The 25,193-nt window shown below is 33.3% G+C and overlaps 1 protein-coding gene across 2 annotated transcripts; it reads right to left on the bottom strand.

The window, feature by feature from the left end:
* Positions 1-1,424: 1,424 nt before the first annotated feature.
* Positions 1,425-19,115, bottom strand: PAN3 (Poly(A) specific ribonuclease subunit PAN3). Of its 2 annotated transcripts, none has more exons than XM_085943724.1 (13): positions 18,848-19,115; positions 18,395-18,486; positions 15,061-15,141; positions 13,920-14,057; positions 12,956-13,142; positions 10,279-10,377; positions 9,497-9,745; positions 8,715-8,872; positions 7,088-7,209; positions 5,693-5,959; positions 4,592-4,783; positions 3,341-3,503; positions 1,425-1,981 (listed from the first exon to the last, which is right to left on the bottom strand). In XM_085943724.1, the coding sequence occupies exons 2-13, from the start codon at positions 18,464-18,466 to the stop codon at positions 1,868-1,870; spliced, it is 1,842 nt and encodes a 613-aa protein (XP_085799850.1). In that variant the 5' UTR covers positions 18,467-18,486; positions 18,848-19,115; the 3' UTR covers positions 1,425-1,867. The 2 variants fall into 2 exon arrangements, with proteins under 2 accessions (XP_085799850.1, XP_085799854.1); XM_085943728.1 differs by having other exon boundaries at positions 18,976-19,115.
* Between the last annotated feature and the right edge of the window lie 6,078 nt (positions 19,116-25,193).

Raw genomic sequence — 25,193 nt, 5'->3', positions numbered from 1 at the left:
TTAAACGTCAAAAACTGAAATAATCTATCTTACTCATGACAATTTTGCACTGTCATAAAGTAGAGTTATAGGCAATGACATTATTAATGGACGACGCACTCAATACAGTAGCTAGCAAATAAATTCGCATGTATAGGTAGGCGTCATGCGATTTCCATTATGCGATATCACGCATCGGGAATTTATAGCAATATGACATTTATTGTAATGGCGTTAGAGCAGTGTTTCTAATGTCAATGTTCATTTGAGCGAACCCGTTCGAACCGAACCATTCGGCAGACCAACAAAAAGCATCAGGAATTTATAGCAATATCACCTTTATTGTAATGGCGTTAGAACAGATTATGCCATTCGGCAGACCCGACAATAAAGTGAGTGTCATTTTCTTTTCCACATGATTCGTCCATATTAAATGTCATTGGTTATAGGTACTAAATGTCGATGTAATTTGTCACTTTCTTTATTACCAGAATTCTTTTTGGTCGGCCTCTCATCAACACGTGGTCTAATTTAAACTCCATGTAAGCCGTTCCGTGGTCTCGCCGAAATTGTGTTGGATGTAGCCGATATTAATATGTCATGTCGGTAGGCAGTATAGAAAGTGTGTTGATAAAAACGTAGATAAATGCAATATTTCACAGAAAGCTTGTTGTTATTGACAATAGGTAGATAGGTACACATTATCCTAGCATTTGTTGCTATAATTTTAAGTTATATTAGTTAATTATTCCGTTTATTTTGTATAGTCAGTAAGAAATGTCATGTTGGTTGTTAGTAGGCAGTATGTAAATTATGTTGATACATAGCAATATTTCACAGAAAGCTTGTTGTTATTGAGAATATGTAAATAGGTACACATTATCCTAGTGTTTATAAGTATAATTATGTTATATTCATTTAGTATTCCATTTATTTTGTATAGTCAGTAAGAAGGACAATGGACCATAAAGTATTTTAAACAAACTAAGAAAATACATAAGCATAAGCGTCCAGCGTAAATTTCTTCCACATGCCGTCTCCTTACATCGTCAGCATACAAAATAAGTGCCATTGCAGTAGGGAAATCAATAAAAAAAAATTTTGCTACATACTGCACTCGATATTAATTTGACAGCCACGGATCGAAATAATATACTCATAGAATCGAACCCACAAATAGAGAAAGCGCCATCTGTGATTATTTTTTCGAAACTTTACATCTTGCATCTCCATATCGACTGTGTTTAGGAAAAAGGGCGTAACCCTCGATTTTTCGAAAACTGCTTTTATTAGATATTAATAATGTATACAACTAAATACACGTTCTATAAAAAGGAAGTAAGCCGCAAATGCCGAATTATTATCCAAATTCAGGTTTTAATTGAGATTAATTAATTTTTAATTTACGGAAAAAAGCATTTATCCTCAATTTTAATAATTTTTTTGTAATAATTTCTTTAATTATTGTTAGATCGAAAATATATTACACCAAATCATCAATCATCATGCACCTAATGTCTGTCCCTATTTTTTAAAAAATATTAAACTAAAATCTCTCAAAAAACGTTTTTTACCTCTCCTGTAAAATTTGTTCTGTGAGGGTTACGCCCTTTTTCCTAAACACGATCGATATGTAAAATTGAAATACTCTATCCCGTTCTCGCAGTAGCACGCTTGATTGAGCTGCTGTTAAATATTATCACCGTTTGACAGCTCGGATGGTTAACTTTTTTACATGATTAACCGCCGGAATAGGTAATGTGGTAATTGTGATAATTTAATCACAATTAGCTGTTTTGAGATGTTAACTGAAACGGTTGGATACGTTAGAATAGCCCCGCTGGAGTGTTTTAATAAATTGGAATTATTCATTTTGATGACTTATATTTCAATGATTGGATGCTGCTTGAGTAACCTCGTGGAAGGCTTGCTCCAAGCAATGTTTTAATTCTGCATACGATACGACGAGAACACTTTGTTCATCTCGAGACATCAACTGAACCTAAAAAAATAAAAATTGAACATATTTAATAACAGATTGAATGAACAATTTATTTCAAACAATTTAGATTTTATCTTGTCTAAATTTGGTATTGTTATAAATGTATTGTATGTTTTACTAGTGTCATGGAATAGAATAAGCATCGAATGGTGGAGCCGTGGGAATGGCTTAATTATTTTGCAATCAGAATACATTATAAAAAGGAGTTCAAATGGTTTCATTTATTTTTGAAATAAAGGCAATAAGCATAAAAGGATTCAAAATAATGGACAGTATTATTGTGACAACTGAGGTAGGTAGTTGAAATTCTAGATAAAAACAATATAAGTTAGCGAGACCACACGCGTCGCGCCAGCATCGCCGGTGCTTCTCGTGGGGATGATCACTTTTAACCACTCTTCTCGGTAATCGTGATGTAGATGGCTCCGCTTCTTTCAAAATTGTATCGGTTTCAACGATATGGTCGGCTATCCAAAATTTGCTTATACTACGCAAAAACTGTTTGTAAGTTAGTCCTTTGGTCGGATTTAATACCTTATAAACTTTAAAAGAACAAAAAAAAAACACACCTGTTCTACAGCGCCGTATTTCAAAACTGAAAATTCAATACTGATATTCCATATAGATCGTAGTATATTACAGACATCTAAATAACATTGGTTTCCACTCATGTAATAATTTATTGCTCCGCTCGCATACCAGCGTTATCTCACCGCACAATATTACAACAAGTGCGAAGAATGCATTCCGTCGATCATGAATTGTCATCTTTTCACTCGCTCACAAAGGATAATATTATAGTATGAGAAGGAGGCATATGTATTGATCACACATCATAAAAATATACATATAATCTCATTCGCAGTACAGCGAACAAGCCATGTTTAAAGAATACATCGATATTTCACAAAATGTCGGTCTTCCTGCTCACCCATCAAAAAATAAACAAGTGTGAAAAGAAGACGGATATAGTTTTAGCATTCTTATCGTCTACAGAAATATAGTTTGCCGATTTATTGACTCTAAACAAATTTCCTTATTACACACGAGCTCTCATATGGGCTATGTGTGTAAGTAAATGAAACGACAGTTTATTATTTTTTTTTGTAGTTGTGTGTGTAGTTTGAAACATTTTCAAGCCGTTGACATAAAATATTCGTATGCAATAATCGGGTAGAAATACCTTTCCCGCACTTCAAGTGGAGCCGGCGTAAAAGGTATTTCTACTTGTCCCGCCGACACGCATCGGTACGGCGCGCGGGTAGAAATACCCTTCCCGCTCAAAATGTGCTAAGAACAGATAATTATTATTCCATGTACCCGTTATAAGCAATGTTCATTTAAATTCTTCACAGTTACCTTATTCTCAGTTCCACAATCAAGTTGATTGAGGCAGTGTGTGAGATGAGCGTGATCCAGCCAAGGTCTACCATCTGCCGAGACGGAGTGAAATAAGTAGTCTCGGAAAAGTTTCAGCATGTAACGGTCACCAGTTTCAGCCCAAGAACCATCCATGTTGAGTCTACGGGGAAAAAATTGAATTAAATTCTTTCTAACCCACAATCTTCTACCTCTACAAGGCTTCTTAAGATTTTATACAATTTAACTATCAAGTTTCCATATTTATATGTACACATGCATATAGACATATCTATTTGAGATAATATTATTATGATCATTACTTTATTGAGTAAAATGTCTAGCTAGGCATGTAGACTCAATTATTTTAGCAGTATATAGCCTGTTAACTTTACATTCATGTTTATATGATAAAGTTTTCTATATTCATTTAGAACTGTCCAACATATTGTTTTAAAAAACATACAAATGTGGAATCCAAAAAAGAATATTAATGTACATATAAAAAAATTATGCATGGCAGTGTATCATAAATATTTTGTTTCATCATAACTTCAGATAGACCACATTAACTCCAACAATATGGATCTTAATAGACTTTTTATGAGGATTGGTTCTTAGCTATTTCTTAATCCTTATTCGGGACCTGAATTCAACCAATATTTTGTAATTAACATTGGGAATATTATCAATCGTAAGTATGTAGTAGTGACAAAGGGCAGAGGTAGGTTGTGGAGATTTGACATAAATAGTGTACACCAAACTTCGTCAGTCATACGTATTTGTTTTTATTGAATTGCAGATAGCATTGGTTAGTTTTTAAAATTCAATTAAAGTTGTCTAAAGCAAACCATAACAGATATAAAATATTCTTGAATATATAAAATATCTAAAATTATGCCATACACAACTTTAGATATTTTGTATATAAAGAATATTTGTTATCAATAATGGTTTGGTTAGGCAGGGTTTAATAGAATTTTAAAAACCATCTGCAATTTGTGTAGTTGTTCAATAAAAACAAATGAGTATGACTGAAAAAGTGTGTATTATATTAGGCAGCGTTTAATTGATTTTTAAAAAATAACCAATTCCAAGTGCAATTTGTATTCAAAGTTCAATGAAAATAAATAAGTATGACTGACAAAGTGTAGTGTGCTCTGTTTATGCTGAATCTCCAAAGCCTACCTCCACCATTCGCCACAGGTATATAGTATAATCGTTATTAATTAAAAATTTAATATTATTTACTCAGGTCTCTCGTTGACAGTTGCCAATTTTACTAAAAGCCGATATAATCGTCCATTGTCAAATTCCATAGCAAGTTGATCCTCCAACACGTCAGCTCTTCTTTGGAGCGCCTCTGTTTGAGTGTAAAATCTAGCTCCGATAATTGGCATAAGATCAGTGACACTACGGCGTGATGAGACTGTCAGTAAATATCTATAAAAAAATATTGTATTTGAAAGTCACGCATCAGAGTTATTCAACTACATAATATATTCAATTCAATAATATATCTATAAGTAGATATTAGGCATTGCAAGACCATACGGAATTTTCAATTTCAGGATCCAAAGAATTATGTAGTCATTTTTCAATGCCGGGATTAGACAAAAATGCAAAAAATTAAGACTAGGCAGCCTAATTGAAGACTTATTCATATTTACTTATGTACAAAATAAAGCACATACATGATATTATGTAGATTCAGTTAAGCGCCTATTACTACCACTGTGCAATTCATTTGTAGGTATATAAATCTTTCTTTAAATCACATTAAATATGATAAATTATACATTTCAATCATTCAAATATAATGCAATACCTAAATGTGATTATCACAAATTTCTATCCAATATAACGTGAATTAATCTCCCGTGTGTTCCATTTAGGTAAAAGAAGAAGGTTAGCCATGTAAAAAATAAAATTTGACCTAAAATTTAGTCTTTGATCACATCATTACCGTAAAACATTACCCGGTGCGGGATGTTCATATTGGAACGAAATAATAAAGCAATGCATAAATTTGAGAGGAATAGAATTAGCTTGGAAAGGACTTTGTCTAGCAGTGGACTGATTCAATCTGATGATGGTAATGACAATATAAATAGGATAGGTCTATAATATCACCAATTTTGATAAATATAGCAATTCATATGACCAAGCGGATCACCCGTTAGTGTCTTTCATTCTTTAAATATTTTAATGTAGGTAATATTAGGTTATTTGAAATTAAAAAAAAAAATTGTTTTATTGTTTCCAAAAATATGATAATTATTTAGTATTTACATTATTATGATAATGTAAATACTAAATTGACAGATTGATTGAAGTATAGTTAGTACGAACAGAATGAGATTTTTGAGATCAGCAGAGTAAGTTCGTGATACAAGCTGTATGTAGGTGTGGACCAGATTGGGTGAGAGGGCCCGTCCATTGCGGCAGGCGATAGCCAACACCATGCGGCCGAGAGCACTCAAGTCTTCTTGCTGGGCCTGTTCAGTTTCTGGCGGTGGTGTCCCCCCACCCCCTGCTGCCCCAGCTACTTCTTCAACGCCGCACCATGAAATCCGTGCTCGATATCCACTCATAATAACTTTGGATGGGTCTAATTTCCTGAAAGTAAATTATAGACATTTATTTAATAATAAATCTCCATCTGTGAAGCATAGGAAGTCATTTATACCGAGTTAAAATATGGTCAAAAATTTTCTTAAAACTGTTAATGTGTCGATCGTTTAAAAACATTTCGACCCTAAGCAATAAAATTCGACCGGACAGGATGCCGCCGGAATCGGATTACGTTTATGACACCAGTTAAGTGTCTAAGTACCTACCTAATTGATGTTTTCGCCGACAATATTGAAAAGGTATACACGCATATGGATGATATTGCATGTAAAAAAATCCAAAGTTTATGAAGTCAGTAGGTACCTACCAGTGTTCATTACAATAAACAACTTCTTTTGTAGTTATGAATGCCATGCTTGTTTCGGGGAAAAATTCTAATTGTGTATTTTTGTTTGAATTGCAACTTTTTGTGTTATGTGACCACTCATTTAAAAATACCTATTCTCTGATATAGCGAGTAACGCTTATAACGAGCAAATTTAGTCGGTCCCATCTTCCTCGTAATAACCAAGTTCGACTGTAATTCATTTTGAAATATAAGCCGTTTGTCCATCAAGATTAAATTGAAAATTGACACAATAATTTATAATATAACGCTAAAATAAATTCACTGTTGTTTTTCAATGTCATTTAGGTAAGGTAAATACTCCACCTACCAGAGACCTAGCATAAAAATATGAAACTTACGATTTTAGACATTTTTTTCGATAATCTATATTTTTTTAACCTACAGATTTTTTTATTTATATCAAATCTAATTTCGGTATGGTCACAATAGTGATGCTCGATTTGATATTAATAAAAAGTATTTCATTTTATACACATTTTTATAAATACGCATCGCTTCGTTTGCACATGTCGGTCGGCGCTCAGGCTTGCCTCGCATCTCCTATCACAAATTTTTGTAAGTCGCAACTAAAATACCCCCCCCCATGAAGAAAACTAGAACTCTAGCTGAGAAACTGAAATTAATTTATCGTTCCGTAGAAAACCGTAGAATCGGGGTTTCACTGTAGCCACGAAGAACAAAATATATCCTCTTACATGATAACTATAGGGAAAACCAAGTGTGTATTTTATAATTCATATATAAATTATATTCATATTGAATACCTGCAAGCAAGGCCGGCAGCATGGATTGCACGCAGGGCTGCAGTCAATTGAACAAGCAAACTCCAAATGGTCGTTTCGGGTAACATATTTCCACCGTGTGCTGCTCGTAAAATTGTATTTTTCTGAAAAACATTAATTATTATTTCATTTGAAAATGTATCATCTAACCAATAAAATGTGTAGCAACTTAAGTGTAGTGCTACTAGGGGCATCTTGTGACATAAATACGAAAGGTTACTGAAAACTGTTATAAAATGAGCGATGAACGAATATGAAAAAATTGATCAATTGTTTTATTTTAATTTGAGTAAATTTTGTGTTATTGAACTTACTGTCCAACACGATCTTCTTGAGTATAAGTTAATTTTATGTATGAGTCAATGGACCTAACAGGTTGAGCAAGTTGCTGACATCCATTTCTCGTAAAAACAAAAATCTGTTAACAGTTTCGCTGCCTAGTATATACTATAGAATTGACGCCATGTGCCAATCCACGAAAACGTAAAAATTAGGTCAAGGTAGATGAAAACAAGTGATGACTATATTAATAATATTTTTTTGGTAGATAAACATGTCAATACGGCAGTAAAATATAACCGTATTTGTTATAAATAATTTATGTTATTACAAGTCGTAAATTATAACATTTTTCACAGTACTTAACATTGAAAACATTCAAGGGGGTTTTGTGAATGAAGGCCCTTGTAAAATGCTAGAAAATATTATTATGTTACGCAATTTATTTTATGGATTTTTTTATGGCCTTGAGATAACGAAATTTATCATTCCCTAATTGATTTTATGAGATTTGGTGTTCACCATGTTATGAAAAGTATCAAATTTCAAAGCAAACCACTTGAGTAACACTAATGTGAATACCAATTAATATTTTCTTTGCACAGTGGCGTGCTTGACTAAAAAACTTTTTATCTTTATAAAATCATACTGAAAAATATTCTAAATAACCTAATGCTGCCACTGCCGAACATGTGATAAGTGATAATGATAAGTGGTATGTAGGTAGGACCTTATAAAACACAGTGCCGAAAAATGTCTATAAAAAAACAAATTAAAAACCAACTAGCGAAAAATATCGGTAACGTATTCATCTACGATGCCAGCTAAGAAATAAATCACTCAATGGTAGTGCCAGTGAAATAATGACAATTTCGTGATTACTATACAGGCGGCTCCGATCGGATACGGCGGTACCGACTATGAGTGGTGACGCGGCTCCGATCGGAGCCGGAGGCAGCGAAGATGTTAATACAAAAATCTCCACCCTGTGGAGGCCCATATCGTCACTGTTCTGGCAGAAGACACTAATTCGAAAAAATGACATATTGAGTTAGTTATACCAAAATGTTCCTTATTTCAAACTTTACCGTCTGGAAACCTTCTTAAAAATAAACAGTCTTTATTTTAAAGTCATCCTTTTTACGATTACTTAATAAACTCACATGATAGACCATTTCAAACATTTTAACAACTTCAAAGTTAAATTACTCAAAACTAGTATTCTCCAGTTAGTGTGTTCTGCCAGAACAGAGACGATATGATCTTATTAGGATCGGACATGGTTAAAAAAAAAAGTTTTTTGGAACATCAGTCAATTAGTTTCACTTACTTGGTGTGTATAGGGTCTAGGTGCGTCAGGGTCAGTACAAAATGGATCGCCATACGCAGATATATGGCCGTTCGATTCAGACGATGACCCTCCAGAAGTCATTATTTTTTGCATTAATGTCACACAACCGGGATGATAATCATAGACAAATATCAATGCTGCAAAGGAAAAATCGAAAGGGTATTAAATAAGTTGGCAGTTTCAAAAATTCACACTTTCAGAGATTTTTTAAAATGTAAACTATTTTAATGTTACAATGCGAGTTTAATATCCCGTTCGATACCTCAACAGTGCAGTATGAAGTCAAGTGGGGGCTGGGATATAGAGATGTACGTGACAAATGGAGAGGGATTTGTAGTAAATGAGGGGCTGAGATCTACATAAAAGAGCAGGTGGGATTTTTACTTCGCTAGATATCAGTGGTCATAATATGTATATCCGACAGAATATAACTAGAACAACACCACATAATTATTAAAACAATGATAAATATCTTTCATATATACAATGAATTTATGTCTATTTTATATTACCTACTAAAAAACAGTGAAGGAAGACAAAAATATTCACTCCTAAAGTTGTTTCTGACTATTCTAAATTTTAAACAGTTTGAAACAGTGGGTAATCATTGCAAAAAAGTTATCCAAATGGCATGTGCAACTGTGTCAACAAAATGTGGCAACTTGACCATTGTGGTATTATATACTAATTAATTAAATTATAATAACTTATATCTGTATATTTATAATAATAATAATAATAATATAAATAGCTTTCCTTACAATTATCTCCAAATGCTTTGGTGGAAAAAACTTCACGCAACTGCACAAGGTTTGGGTGATCAAGTTTCTTCCACTTTTCAATCAGTAACGGACATTTAGATGAAGCAAGTCGAAAGTCATGGAGTCTACGAAGTGCAAACAATTGTCCAGTCTGGCGGTGGGCGGCACGGTAACATGTTGCTCCAGAAGTAACGGAACACATTTCTAAGGGAACTACATCGACATACTGTTCTACTGAGCTAGGTAGTTCTGAAATATGATAGTTATATGTTAGTATAAAATTGTAAAAATTAAATACCTATTTAATTATACAAGAGGGATCTTAAATAATCAATATATTTAATTAGAACAGTACAAACACTTGATGATCATGAAAAATGTCATGAAAATAGAGAGCACCTTGAAGTGGACATGAATGATTACACAATTAAAATCGCTACTTGCTCAATTCTGTGGTATTAAATAAAATCAAAGAGAATAATATTATGTAGTAGTTATTCCACATAATCCAAAAACAATAAGAACCAGTTCAATCCACTTCAATATTGATATTCACAACTGATCCTAGTGAAGCAAATGAAACCAGTCCAGATCATTATCAAATTATGTGGAAAAAGTAATATATACATACATATTGTTTGACTTTAATTAATACAATGTCTTTCCACCAAGAATTGACAGTTAACACCATTAAAGCCTCATGTGGTATATTAGTTATTTATTTTACAGATCAGTAAGTTATGATATATAAAAGATCATAAGAACATCAAGATATTTCTTACCAGGAAAACTTTGAGGGTCAGGTTGAGAAAGAGATATTTGATTTTTTTGGAGAATTTCGGCACGGAGTACATCTGGCATGTAGAAGGAGGCCGCCAGTCCTAAAAATATATAAATATGTATTTATTATTGTCAATAATAAAACCGTTCTCCGGTAATAGGGATACATCATTATAATATTAAAATAAAACTAGGGATTTCTAGAAATATATTCAATTAAATTTGAATGAATATAAAAAATGATTATAACAAACACAGCTTACACTATACAGAAGAGGCAATGAATAACAAGGTTTTACTAGTTTAAAATTAACATTCCTTAATCATTAAATTACCAAAAACACTATGCCAGCAGCAAATATGTTTAAGAAAACCTTTTAAAGACTTCTTCTTCCCATGGCGCTACAGCTAAATTCGATCCTAAACCTTTTAAAGACACCGATCTTAAGTGCGGTTTCACATGGAGGATTCAGATATCCGATACAGATATGACAATACTAAGTTTCTTTACTAAGCACAACTTTCTCGGCGTGAAAGACACCAATTGTATTAATGTAGACTCTGTATCCGTCATACCTGTTGTATAGGATATGTGATTCCACCTTGTGAAACTGCTGTAAATATATGAAACTGAAACTGAAAAAAAGGTTAGTAAGGCTAATAATTAAATCATCTGCAAGTCAATTCGCTTTGCGGATTTATTCATATATCACACTTTTGCTCTCAGACATTTATTTGCCAGGGTTTCATTTAAAAGTTTGTTATACTACAAGGAACCGTCATTATTTAGAATATTTGGATAAACAATAAAAAAAATCGCGAACAGCAGTATTATATACACAACATCAGAACAGGTCACCATAGATAGTGGTTATAAGTTTATAGCTGCCAAAGTACAGAACAGTAATTTTACTATGACTACCCATTCAATTAGGCCATCCGCACATGTAAATACTCAAAAAAGACAACACTGAAACTCCAGTATCTAGATAATGTATTTCAATGGTGGCTCGCTGACGGCAAGAATGGAATCTCTCAGTTTCAAAATGTCTGCGACCGAAACCGAAGAGACACGACATGTTAATCTCCCAGTCTCTCAGTTTCCAGTCACCCATAAAACAGTTTTACCAATATCAGTAGATTCGATGAAAAATCATACTTTCTCACCAAAATTGGTAGCACTCAACTGAACTAAACAAGCAACAACAAGTCAAGACGTCAAAAGTTAAAGATGGGCGAACCGATTTTTAATTTAAAATATGTGGCAAATGTTAAGAAATACTCCTGCCTGTATAATTACAGACAGCCAGAATATTCCCGTAAAGATATTATGGAAAAAGCTTGGAATGAAGTAGGAAAGACAATGTGTTTGACAGTTTGAGGTTAAGAGATTATTAGGTTTCAGTTGTGTTGTGTGCGGTCACTGTCCAGTTTATGAGTTCCATCACCTACCAGTTTGTCAGATTTTAGTTTCTGCGTGAGCGGATGGCCTTACACTAAAAATATGGTTTACCACCCATTGGCGGCCTTAGGCCCGAAAAAGTGGTAAGTCAATTTTGAATATATTATTTTAATTTGCTTTTTCGTTGTATACTTAAAAGACGTATTGCAAATTGGCTTTTTATACATTATAGAAGTGCTAGAAATTGTTATAGGTAGGTACTTACCCTTAAAAAAATGTCCATTTTTCACATCACCAACCCATCGTTAACCAAAATTACACACGACACGTTATATTTTTTTGTAAATTAGGTCCACTTTTCTTTCTTTGCTTTTTGAAAATCATCAATCATTATAAAAATTGTCTATTTTTCCTTTCACTTATCATAGTTAAATGTATTATTCTTTATTTCGTTTAAAATATGATCCACCGAATAAGATATTTCAAATTTAAGTATCAGTTCAAACAAATAAACCGTCGCCAATGCCACAAAACTTCACAAGAATGTTATAAATCACTAAAAACCAAACTTTGTGTCTATTTATATAATAACTGTACCTAATACTATTTACATGAGATTAAAACAATCAAACACATTTAATAAAAACTCCGTTGATGATACCCAGTAGCTTGAAAAAGTGTTGTTCTACGACGTTTTATATCTGTTTCATTTGACACATTGGAAATGTATCTCTATTTCATTCTCGGCATTGACCAAAATTTTACGGATTTAGCCTATGCTGCGACAAAATAATAATATAAATAATATAAAAAAAAAATGGCCAATTTTGTGCTTTCTCTCCGTCTCACATATGAAAAAAGAGAGAAAGAAATATTTTATCACGCATTTTCTCAAATGACCGAGGTGCACTGAGCGAGCATGAGACATGTGTGTGTCTGTATGGTGATTACACACACATGTACATTAGCGTGCGTCTCACGTTGACGTTTTAGTCGATAATAATAATTATAATTGACATTGTACATAGATTATAAAATATTTATTTTTGCAGGGTCATTGACCATTTTACCTAAAGGGCCAGCCACCATTGGTACCTCCATCAAGAATTATAATACAAAGGTTAATACTATAATTTCCTTTATTTAAATTAAACTTTTTGGCTAGCAGTGTATAATTACGCAAGAGCAATGAAGGGACACCATTATGCACAAAATATATTAGAATAATTATCGCATGAACTTTTTTACAAACTTGTGATAAAAGTCGAGTTACTTACCTGACTTAGAGTTGAATGATGAAACATGGGTGGGAGTTCCTGTGTACATGTGAGGCGGAGTGTATGTGGTGGGCTGACTTGTGCCTGATGCAACCGGTCCCTGTTGGCTCCCAATTGATTGACTATGAGTGCTGGTTATCGAATCACTATTGGTTGAATAGAAATATGTAGTGCCACCAACATTTTCCTGCAAATAATAGCAAATTATTAATTGTTATTAAACATTTCATGACAGCTGAATTTATTGCAATACAATATACGCTTAATTACGAATTTTCTGTGCCATCCAATGTCATATTAATAGACCCCAGAAGTACTTAACCTTGCTGCGGCTTCTCGCTCACACAATTATACCAACTTAAATATCCGTCTTTTAGATATCTAAGCATTTTGCACACAGAGTACGTCCGCAACACATCGCAATTACCTCAGATCTCAGATCAGTGTGGGCATTACAGATGTGCTTATATGATGTAAAAGTGGGGCTTGAGAGAATCCTCACTCTGCGAGTGTAGTGAGATTCAGACTACGGAGCAAATTATAGTCATGTAACATGTATGCCTTCCCTGGATGAATTTCAGGCATACACCAGACCAAACTGAAGGCTATTGGGTGGATTGATGCCTGACCAGTTCCACTGTGACTTGTTCTATATCTAATTCTCTGATTTTTTTCTTATGTATTTACCTATTCTTTTTTTGACTCAAACGTTTTTTTTATTATTAGTACACTAACTATTATCAAGTTGCAGAAAAAGAAACAATGGAAAATTTTGAACTCTGCACAATAATTGCATACAAACAAATTTCCCTGGATAATCACATGAAAACATGTGATGCATTACTTTATACGTTTACAATTTGTATGACAATATTCTTCCACACTCTATCCAAGTTTTTTAATCCTGGTCAGTTTTTTCTCTACCGCCTTGCACAATCAATAAGTCTTCATTAGTATATATTACCTGATGCACTTGGGGTGCATTTGAAGATGATGATTGTGATGCGGACATTGGAACAGTCGGCGAAGGCGGGGACCCTTTCGGTGAACTAGAGATAGCATCAACCCCAGTAAAGTATGTTCCTGGGGTAAACTCATTGATCTGTGAATAAATATTTTTCAATAAGTATTTCATAAAATATTTTAAGTCAAAGATATTGAAGAAAACTTTCTCTATATACTTATATTGAAAGTTAATGAACCACCACTATTGAAAATATTTAGATGAACAGAAAATCATAAATAACACCACACCAAAGCAGCCCGCTATTACTCAATACAAAAACATATTAAATTCTCTACGGCTACTAATTCAATTACATTAAAAACATCCTGCAAGTGATATCAAGAGCCGTACTACAAAAAATTATAATCTCTCTAGGTATAGTCCAACCTCTTTAAAATTTTGTGAATACTATATTGAACATTATTACACTAAAATGTGGAGATATTTTAACATGTTAATGATAGTCGATTTTCTGACAATTAGCAGACAATCCTCGTCATAACTACTGTGTCGACCAAGCACATCTGTAGAGGTTTTGTATATAAACCTACAAACTGTCATGTTGTTGTCTATTGTCATTCATAGACCATAGACAACTATGCAAAAACGGAAAAGGAAGCGGTTGCATCTCAAATGTTCTAGAACAGCTGCATTTTCGTCTTTAAACAATGTAGTCGACAACGCGTCTTTGTTCCACGTCTCACTTAATCTAAATTCCAAATTATAATGTAAATATTCCAACTCAACCAATATAAATGTAAAAGTCATTTACTCTGTGCCGTGTTTATACTAAATTTATTACAATATAAAACCATGAAAATACCATCTCTGTGTGTTATTCATCACGCCACAAAACACTCCATGCCACTCACACACCTCAACCTTTAGAACAGATATTCATAACATCGGGGAGTACCAAGCATCTTCCTATTACCCCCGATAAGTGGTGCCCCTGACATGTAAGAAGTGATATGGCGGATGTCGAATACAAAATATGATTGGTGAATCAAGGCCCTTCATCACTTTTGTGAACTTCTAAATGATACATGAACTAAATAGAATTGTAATGTACCTAAGACTGATTGAATAATTATATCACCTTTTTGTTAGCTATTGGAGAGGATTGTGATATTCTGCCAATGTTCTGTGAATTTGGAACTGGTGTACTAGAACTGCGATTCTGAAACAAAGACACATAAGTATTATAGAACAAAAATATTTTAGTGATTATTAAATTATTCTGTAGGTTATAATATAATATAAAGTAATAAATGATTTTAAATTATCAATAGTACTTTTTATTGATCAGAAAAATTTATTGATCGGAAAAAACAGAACACAAGTGAAGCCATTTGCCTTGATCTTGTTTCAGTGAAATTATAAAATGCTGTGATAATAGTGGCTAGAGACCGAAAACTTTAACGTGAGGCCTGGCGACGGCGTTCGTGTTGTTTCGAAGTATTGTGAGTATTGCCAGAATTAGAAGATATTACTTCCCACTTCCTTAAATCTAAACTATAATTTGAAGAATATATTTGGATGTGGCTATGTACCGTCGCGTCGGTTTTTCTTTATACAAAGCCACACGCGCAGTCGGATTTCAACAAAATTTGGACAATAATTTTAATAAATATATAATATAAAAAAATAATAATTTGGTCTCGAATTTCAGATTTAACCCATTGCACCCCGGGGACAGTTTTACGGTTTTAGCGGAAAAAGGTCTTGCAACGCGGAAGTTAATGTTGCAACCCCTATTTTTTATTGGAAATGTCGCGAGAATGTGTACATTTTAAAAACATTGGCGATTATTTCAGCTCGATCAGAGGTCAAATGGCAAAGTTAGATGCAAATAATAATTGTGTTATTAGAATCGCTAATCAGCAGGGAGGCAACTGGGCCAGCGCGGCGCGAGCGATGCAGTGCTGCCACATTAGATCGGAATGCTTCACTCACAAATAATTGTATGTAGCGGCATCAAGAGTGGGGAGTAGTAAAAATCTATATATTTTGGCACCAAATGGAAAGGCCACAAATATTGTAGGTATATCGAAAAGCCCTGGAATGATGGATGGATATTTATATTATATGGAAAAGCCTTAAAATAATAAATTGAATATGTACTACTTTTTAAAATATTTAAATGCAATACATGTACAAAAATATACTATATTATGTTAAAAATAAAAATCTCTATTATATTTTTTTACTTTTTAAAATATTATAATCCTTTGCACGTATTAAATTTAGAATTTTTATTTTCAAATATTAAACCATTCCACTCCTGGGCAGCGCCGGGTGATACTGCTAGTAGGTATATATTTTCGCAAATTTCAAATAATGGTATACATTTTTTCCTAATAACATAGGATAAATTTTATATGGCAACATTAAAATTTCAAGTGTGTTTTGTAGCTGTATCGCGGCAACTCTTTCGATAACGTTGTTGAATAGCCAAATGATGTTACTTTGTCATTTTTCTTCTTCACAGTAGGAGATAAGATGACTTATAAACTTCTTGCTGTCACTTTTCAAAACTTTTGCCACTATTAACACGTCTAAACGACAGATACCGCGCACTTATAAGACACGTCAAATGCTTTCAAGGTGAGGGGAATGAATACTGAAACGCGAGATAAGGGGATCTAGTTCTCCAAGCCGCCCCGTAAAGTTTTCGCACTATACTGTATTTTGGGACATGCCCTTAGTGGCCAACTATGGTACTAAAAATTCCTCTGCTCTCTTTCATGTACACCCCCATCCCCTGTTACTGCAAATCCAAAAAATCATTTTAAATACATTTCTATGGCACTGTCTCCTGCTTTCATCCATTCACACTACATAATTAACGTTTTATCACAGCACATTGAATAATACGCGAGTCTAATGATCAGTGGATATTTGACACATCTCATCAGTAATATTCCAGTTCCATAGTCCCATAATACTTTTCCGATTTGAATCTTGGCAGACTAAAAAAAAGGTTTTATAACAGATTTATTTAAAGAGAAATAGATGTTAGCCACATGACACTTGACATGTTGGGTACATTCTCTGGATGCTAACACCAGTTGAAAAATTACATGAATTTGCCAAACTTGAGATTCGAACCCCGAGACCCGAGAGTTCATAACTTTACACATAGCAGTGGCGAAGACTCCATACTAGGCGATTATTTAAAGCCTACCTTCTTAAGAAAAATAATTTTTATTTTCATGTTGACGTATTTATATAATCACAAATAATAATATATTCAATATTCCCAAAGACATCTGTCGTATAATTGTCATAATTTTACGATCTTTTCCCATATTTCAATAACCACCATCTATGGCATCTCTCGAAAGTTAAACAAATAGAACACACCGCGTTACCCTTCGCATATTGTATAGGATTATTTTCGCGTGAATCGACGGGTTTTTCAATATGAAGTTTTTTTCTCATTATTTCAAAATGTCTGGCGTCCCGCATACAAATGTACAAGCTGTTTCGTTAGCGCTTCCGTCGCGAGAGCGCATTTATTCAAAATAATTAATAAGAAGATAATTTAAAAAATAATTTATATGGGATTCAATCACATAAATGTGTGTTGATTGTTGTTAAAAATATAAAATAATTTATCTCGTGGTGTTTATTTATTTATTATTTCACTCATTAGACAATTTAGATATCTGATATTGTACCTACCTAAGTCTGTGTTTTAAATATAGAAGTATTTTAAAATGTCTAGTTTTACGGGTTAAATTATAAATTGTTATGGAACATAATACATATATAACAACGGACATTTTCATAGATGATAGGTAATATATTTTGAGCGTATGTTACGTTTATAAATGTTTAGGAAAATACATAAGTAATTAAAACTAATTGCTTATTTTTATGAAGTGATTATAACAAACCAATTAAGCTTTTGAAATTACTTCGTTTTAGCGTACCTATTCATCAGTAGTAATATTGGATTATCTTCTTATTTCCCGCAAATATATCTGACAAGCATGGTTACTCCCACAGCCTACCTCTTTCAAAAAGTCACCCTTCGCCACTGACACATAGCCACTCATCTGTCATGGGAAGTTTATTATGTATGTGGTATTAATTCTAGCATGTCCACGTGGTGTGGCCAGCTATTATTGCGGTTACTTCGGTCATTGTGTCAAGTTATGAAAAACAATTCTGTAATAATATTTTTTAATTGCCTTACATACCTAGTATAGATTGGTGTAGCATACGTATATTGTGATCTTAACATAAAAAATGTGAATTATGGACTGATTTTTAAGTAGGTATAGTATCTTTACCAATAACAAATATCACAGTAGTTTTCTCTAAGGGAAGGTTTATGATGATAAATCAGGTGATTAATTCAATGTTACTCATAGATATTACTGGTACTTAAGTATGCTACTTTTATTTAAGAGGATATAACTTACCATATATGTTACAAGCTTTGATTCTTGTGGTAAGGCAGATGGTGAAGAAAATTGAAAGACAGATGGATCCATTATTATTCAACACTTGGGCACTACGGTAGAAACAATTAAATTAGTAATTATTATAATTTGGCGTAAAACTAGAATAATGATTTGTAACAACTGTAAACAAACAAATCGATTAGAAAATCTGAGGAGTTAAAAAGAATCAAGGTTCTACTCCCTTATTCATATTATAACGATGTCCCTTAAAATATTATGAATATTAGCGTATTTAAATCATGTTAAAATCCGTAACGACATACGGAATGTTTTACACAATTAGCTTCATATTTTCACTTACAAGATTCATAATAATCTACAGGTTTAATTAATAATTCAGTGAAAAATATAAATTAATATGTAACAAATGTCTGGATTGTTGAAATAGTAGCTTTAGTTTTATTTAGTTACCTTCGCCGGTATCTTAAAAATTAGAATTGTATGGTTCACTTTCTAATATTCTATGAATGAACTTTTAAATGACATTTCAGGCGAGAATAATAAATTAATCCACATTACAATATCAACATAAAACCTACATAACTTGTTAAACTTGTCATTTACAGGAAGAAATACTGTAGCCTACAAATTATTAACAAAGAACAATAATATCGGGAGCTCGAAACTTATCTACGCTCGTATCGCAAACAGATGCCATTGCCAAATTGCCCAAATTGTCATATTTTTATTTACTTTGCCGTTTTGGCAGCTTTGCAACATGGCGGCCAACTGCAAGCGATGACAGTAGTTACAGTGTTGCCATCTTTGCAAAGTGGAATTATAGTACAGAGCCTCCAAAGTTATACTATTTGGGGTGAAAATATAGTATGCGTTGTCATCTGTTGAAAATGTATAGGTTTATTGTTTCTCAGAAAAAAAAATTACGGAAAATTTGAGAAACTCCAAGACCCTTTTTTATTTAAGTATCTCTTCCGACCAAAAATGCTTAGAGCCCAAAGAGATTGGACTCCTCACACAGAGGTAGTACACAAATGTCAGTGTGTACTCGTTTTGTGAGACAAAGTTTTATTTCTCTGAAATTATGTACACTTTGCTGCAAATGGGCCATACTCGGACATAAAAACGCCCCACTGAGTATTTTTTTTTTATCAACACAAGCTTACAACCAATTTATGATAAACGTATTTTCATTATAAAAGGTTCCCGCAATAAAAACTTTATTAGGATTCAGGGTAAGAAAGAATAATGCAAATGGAAGTAAGTATTTTATTTTTAATAATACAAAAAACACAATATTTTGAAAAATTAAACATAAATCAGTTAGCAAATGGTTAAATATTGGAATAAGAAATATGGTCTTGTTTTTACATATTGTTCTAAGATAAAATAACATAGCATTATTGTTTAGATAAAACGGTTAAATAAAAAAACACAAATAATTATTACAGTTAATTACAAACAAAAAAAAGTTTATTATATTACCTACCTATTTACACATGTGTATTATGAAAATATTTTATGAAATAAAAATATAACATGGGTTCGTTTTTGACATATTGTGTATAAAATTACTTGTTTATATAAACCTATTAGACACAAAATACAGGTAGGTATGTTGAAAATTTGATTATATAGTTAATTATAATATTTTATCTATTTAACATAATATTATTATCAAAGAAGCCCTGCATATATAATATCAATTCATACAAAAAAATCGATTATTTAAAACGAAAATGTTTTAATTTGAAATATAATGTATGAAAGTCAGCGTTGAGAAAATAATATTTTGAAAAACTATTGATTCCTTAGTATAATTAATCTATTAAAATATTGTCTAATATGGTTGATTGGTTGCTCTGCATTTTCTTTTCATGCATCTCTTTGTTAGAGCCTGTCCATGTGGCGTGTTTTTGTGCGCGCAAGGCGTGCGAGTACCAAAAATTAAAATCGAATCTAAAATATGCAAACGTTATTAATAGTATTAATATGTAGAAAAAATTTCAAAATTAGATGGAACAAACAAACAGCAAACTTTGTATTTTGTATAATACTGATTTAGAAACCTTCGCAGGTGTGCGCACAACAACTGACAAAAGTTTCATCGCAATCGGATGAATGGTATAGGAACGCATATGAATAGAAGAAGAAGATGATTATCTAATTCATAAACCAGACAAACAGACATTAATTTTTATATATAAGATATAGCCTATACTCTTCGCGCAAGTGCAAGCAATAAGTTGACAAAGTTTTATCGCAATCGGATGAACGGTATGGCTGCGTAATACATATTGTTTTTCAATTTGTCTCTCTCAGGGTATGGACCTAATAGGTTGAGCAAGTGGCTGACATACATTTCTCGTAAAAAAAAAAATCTGTTAATACAAACCTCTACTCTGTGGAGGCCCATATGATCCTATTAGGATCGGACATGGTCGAAAGAAAAAGAAGTAGTTATCCAGTAATATAAAAAACACTCTTCAGTTGGACTTCTAACCAGAAACACATATTGTAGTAATATTCAAACTTTATATTAGTATATCTACCAGTAAAAGTGTTATGTGATTTTATGTTATAAAATGGAAAATAAAGGACAACATTAATTTTAATTAATAATAAATATCCTTTAATAACTCTAACCCATAACAATTTCACAGTTTCAAATATACAGTTTAATTTAAATAAAAAGAGAATTTGTAACCAAATAATAAACAAAAATGCACATTTTAACAAACAGATAGACATTATTACAGAATTAAAATTTAATTTTTCTTGCCTTCTTTTTTGCAAAAACTTTTACCAACTCCTTCAAATCTAATGTCGTAGTTTGGTCATACTCAATTGAAATTATTGTTCCTAGTCTGTTTTGCGACCTCGTTGAGCGCAAGTACGTTTTAATAAGCTTTAATTTTGAGAAAATACGTTCACCACTTGCCACTGTTACAGGAAGTGTTATTAATATTCTTAGAGCTACAAAAACATTTGGTGCACAATCTTCAATATTTTGTTCTACTATAAGGAGCAGTACTTCTGGTGGTGGCATAGATTTTTTTAGAAGATTTAGATAAGCAAGTCTTCGAGCTACCTTGAAGCTCACTCCATAGATCGTTAGCATCAATATCTTTGTAAGCATTATGAGTCAAAGCATTTTCTAAATTTTTGCAGTCGACTAGTATATCTGCAGGTGGCTTTTTGTTTATATAATATTTATGTCATCCAGGAAGTCAACTAAAATATTATATTGCTTCAATTGTTTGAACCTCTCTTTGATAGATTGCATAGCCATGTCTAAAACTGGACAGTAGAAACCTATTTTATATTGCTGTTTAGGTTCTTGGGGTGCCTCGTCTTCAGTTTCATATTGAAAGTGCCGTTTCTGTCTTCTCCTTCGAACATGTTTTGTGTCAAAGTTTGGTTGTGTTTCTAGCATCTTTGCAATCCCAGCAGCATCAATTAAAACTTGTTCATAAATTTCATCACTTCTGCATCTTAGTAAATATTTTTTAGTTAGCTCTAACTGATTTGAAGCAGAATATAATATATCAGTATCCTTTTCTTGTAATATTTACTTCTAAAAGAATATTGTACCATGCAACATTGACACCATAAATTTAAAATTGCAAATTAAATCAGCAAGGAAGGGCCTTTGCTTCAATTCAGGTCATTTCGAGATAAATTATTGAATATTGGGTCATCAAATATCTCCATTAATACATCTTATATATCACCAAGATTGTATCTTAAAGGCATCAAAGCTTCAATTCGGCTCTCCCACCTTGTTTCGCTCTATGGTTTGAGAGTGAACATTGGGATACGGTTAGATAAAACTTTCCAACGACGTGTCGACCCAGAGAAATAATTATATATTTATTTGTTGAACTATATTTTACATAAATTGCTGAGTAAAAACGTATACGGTCTCTTTTTATCTTGGTTTAGGTTAGACCGCCTACCTGGAAATGTCGTAGTTTTAACAAAAACGGTCGATAGAAAATAAAAATTTTGATTATCGATCGGAATGTTTTCTGAATCTCGTGGCGAGAGGCTGGGTTTCAGGCCCAGAACCGCCTTGTAAATGCTTTTAAGTAATTAGACTAAACAATATACAGCTGTGTGACAAAACCCTGGGATTTGTATCGTTTGTATATGGCTGTATTGTTTGTATACCTGAAGTTGGCCATGGAACGCCACCAGATTCCGAATCCGATCACTACTTATGATACATAATTACAACAAACAGATAAAACATCAAAATAAAATAAAACATATTATTTAAAATTATTAAAATATGGAAATTAATTTTAGTTCTCCATTTATGTGCCCTCTTATGCCTTGTGCCCTAGGCGGTTGCCTAGTTCGCCTATATGGATGCGCCGGTCCTGTAGGTATGCAGAGTTTACAAGAAATTGCGTAGGTCCTTCAATGTCGATTTGCTCAACTTGGCCACTGATAGTTTCACACTATTTTACAGAATCTGAATAATTGCCATAGGTAGGTACTTACTGGTTATATACCTACATAGATACATACCAAGATATTAACTGATTAAGACTTGTAGGTATTCAACAAAAAAGTTAATTATAAATTTCACATTATTATACTATCTAACTCAATGATACTCAACCTTTTTTTTCTTCGGGCCAAATACATATATTTGTAAAGTAACGCGGGCCGCATCACTACTGGTGTGACGAAAAAAATCATGAAACCCCCTTTTTTACAAAACATTTTTGAGATTTTAAAAATTATGCGTGTTTTTTTTAATTAATCGTGTGCAATAGCAACACTCTTATACTAGATCTGATGTGGACCATAATGACAATCCTCTTCGGGTGTCACTATCTGTCCGTTAAAGTCGAAACGAATCTCAAGATATACGAAATTCCTGATAATACATGTGTTTCGGGCCGCACATAAAAGCTTAAAGGGCCGCATGCGGCCCGCGGGCCACAGGTTGAGTATCACTGATCTAACTGGTAAATTTATAAATTACATAGATACTTACCTATGAATAAGTAACAATTTAAATAAGCATAGGTACCTACCTAAATGCGTAGGTATAGATTGGTGTTACTTTGAGAGAGTGTCACATTATGTGCAATTACATAATAGGTAGGTACGAGGGTGGGTCAATAAGTCCTTAGAAAAGCCGACAGGTAGCGCGACTAGTACTGTAAGCGGTTTGTTTTCATGCAGCGGCACTACCGATTCAGTATGCTGCGAAGTTTCAATCAGATTGGTCGGGTTGTTGTGTGTTTCTCGTACATTTAAAAAAAAAATTTGCTTGTTTACAAAAATGGAGAAAATTGAGTTTAGAGCTGTTATTAAACATTTTAATATAAAAGGGTTAACAGCAAAGGAAATAAAAAATGAGTTGGATTTAGTTCACGGCACATCTGCTCCTTCACTCGCAACTATTTATAACTGGTTAAATGAATTTAAACGTGGTCGTACATCAACAAAGGATGAACCACGCTCAGGACGTCCTGTAGAGGTGACTACACCAGAAATGATCAATAAAATCCACGATATGGTGTTAAGTGACCGAAGATTAAGGTTGAGTGAGATAATTGAGGTTACAGGGATCTCAAAAGGTAGCGTCATTTCTATTTTACATGACAAATTGGGCATGAAAAAAATTTCTGGAAGATGGGTGCCGCGTTTGCTCACAGTCGACAATAAACGCAATAGGGTGGTGGCCTCTAAAGCCCTGTTGTCGCTCATGCAACGCAATCCGGATGAATTTTTTCGTCGCTTTGTGACTGTAGATGAAACATGGATTCACCACTATACTCCCGAGACGAAAGAACAGTCAAAGCAGTGGATTGCGAAAGGCGAACCATGTCCAAAGAAGGCGAAAACCGTAAAATCAGCTGGTAAGGTTATGGCTACTGTATTTTGGGATGCACGTGGAATTATTTTCGTTGACTATTTGGAAAAAGGAAAAACAATAACAGGGGATTATTATGCATCTTTATTGGACCAGCTAAAAAACAAAATTGAAGAAAAACGGCCTCATTTAAACAGGAAAAAAATTCTATTTCATCAGGACAATGCCCGTGTTCACACATGTTTACGATCAATGGCTAAAATTGAAGAATTGAAGTTCGAATTGGTCGACCACCCACCGTATTCGCCAGATTTAGCCCCCAGTGACTTTTTCCTTTTCCCAAACTTAAAAAAATGGCTAAGTGGACAACGTTTTTTTTCAAATGAAGAAGTCATCGATCGGACAAATGTTTATTTTGAGGACCTTCCGAAAACTTATTTTTCTGACGGTTTAAAAAAAATTGAGAAACGTCTAACCAAGTGTATTGAGCTCCAAGGAGATTATGTTGAGAAATAAAAAAAAATACAAAAATAAAAACTGTTTTAATGCTTTTTTCTAAGGAATTATTGACCAGCTATCATCTATCAGCTAGGCGGCGAAGTCTGCTCAGAGCAGGGTAGCTCGTTGTACTGTCTGCACAAATTTCTGTGTGACACGTCTCATTTGGACATTTTATTTTCATCTTCACTGCCCTGCATTGAAGTGAAGATAAAAATAACGAGATCAAACGTGACGCGTCGAGCAGAAATCTATGCTGGCAGTGCAACGAGTTGCAATGCGCTGCGTTCCAGCATATGCTTAGCCTTAATGTTGAGCAATCCAATAGGAAGCAGAAGAGGCAGGCCAAAAATTCACTGCCGAAATTGAGCTATTTACCAAAAATTGGTGTATACTTGGATTACCAAGCTGGGAAGTGGCCACCATGGACTGGCACAGATGTGGAGTTATGTACTGACAATGTAG

This window comes from Rhyacophila brunnea, unplaced genomic scaffold (genome assembly GCF_057557595.1).
Source record: "Rhyacophila brunnea isolate RB1 unplaced genomic scaffold, BYU_Rbru_1.0 scaffold_1, whole genome shotgun sequence".
NCBI lineage: Eukaryota > Metazoa > Arthropoda > Insecta > Trichoptera > Rhyacophilidae > Rhyacophila > Rhyacophila brunnea.
The sequence above is the reverse complement of the archived record's forward strand: the minus strand, read 5'-3'. Positions and strand labels throughout refer to the sequence as shown.

What these genes read in the sequence shown, in the direction of transcription:
- PAN3 (XM_085943724.1), bottom strand. Translation starts at nt 18,466, where the DNA reads ATGGATCCATCTGTCTTTCAATTTTCTTCACCATCTGCCTTACCACAA. An exon ending in GCTGCCGGCCTTGCTTGCAG is followed by an intron (nt 5,960 to 7,087) that starts GTATTCAATATG and finishes ATTTACTTTCAG; the next exon opens with GAAATTAGACCCATCCAAAG. An exon ending in ATTGTGGAACTGAGAATAAG is followed by an intron (nt 1,982 to 3,340) that starts GTAACTGTGAAG and finishes TTATTTTTTTAG; the next exon opens with GTTCAGTTGATGTCTCGAGA.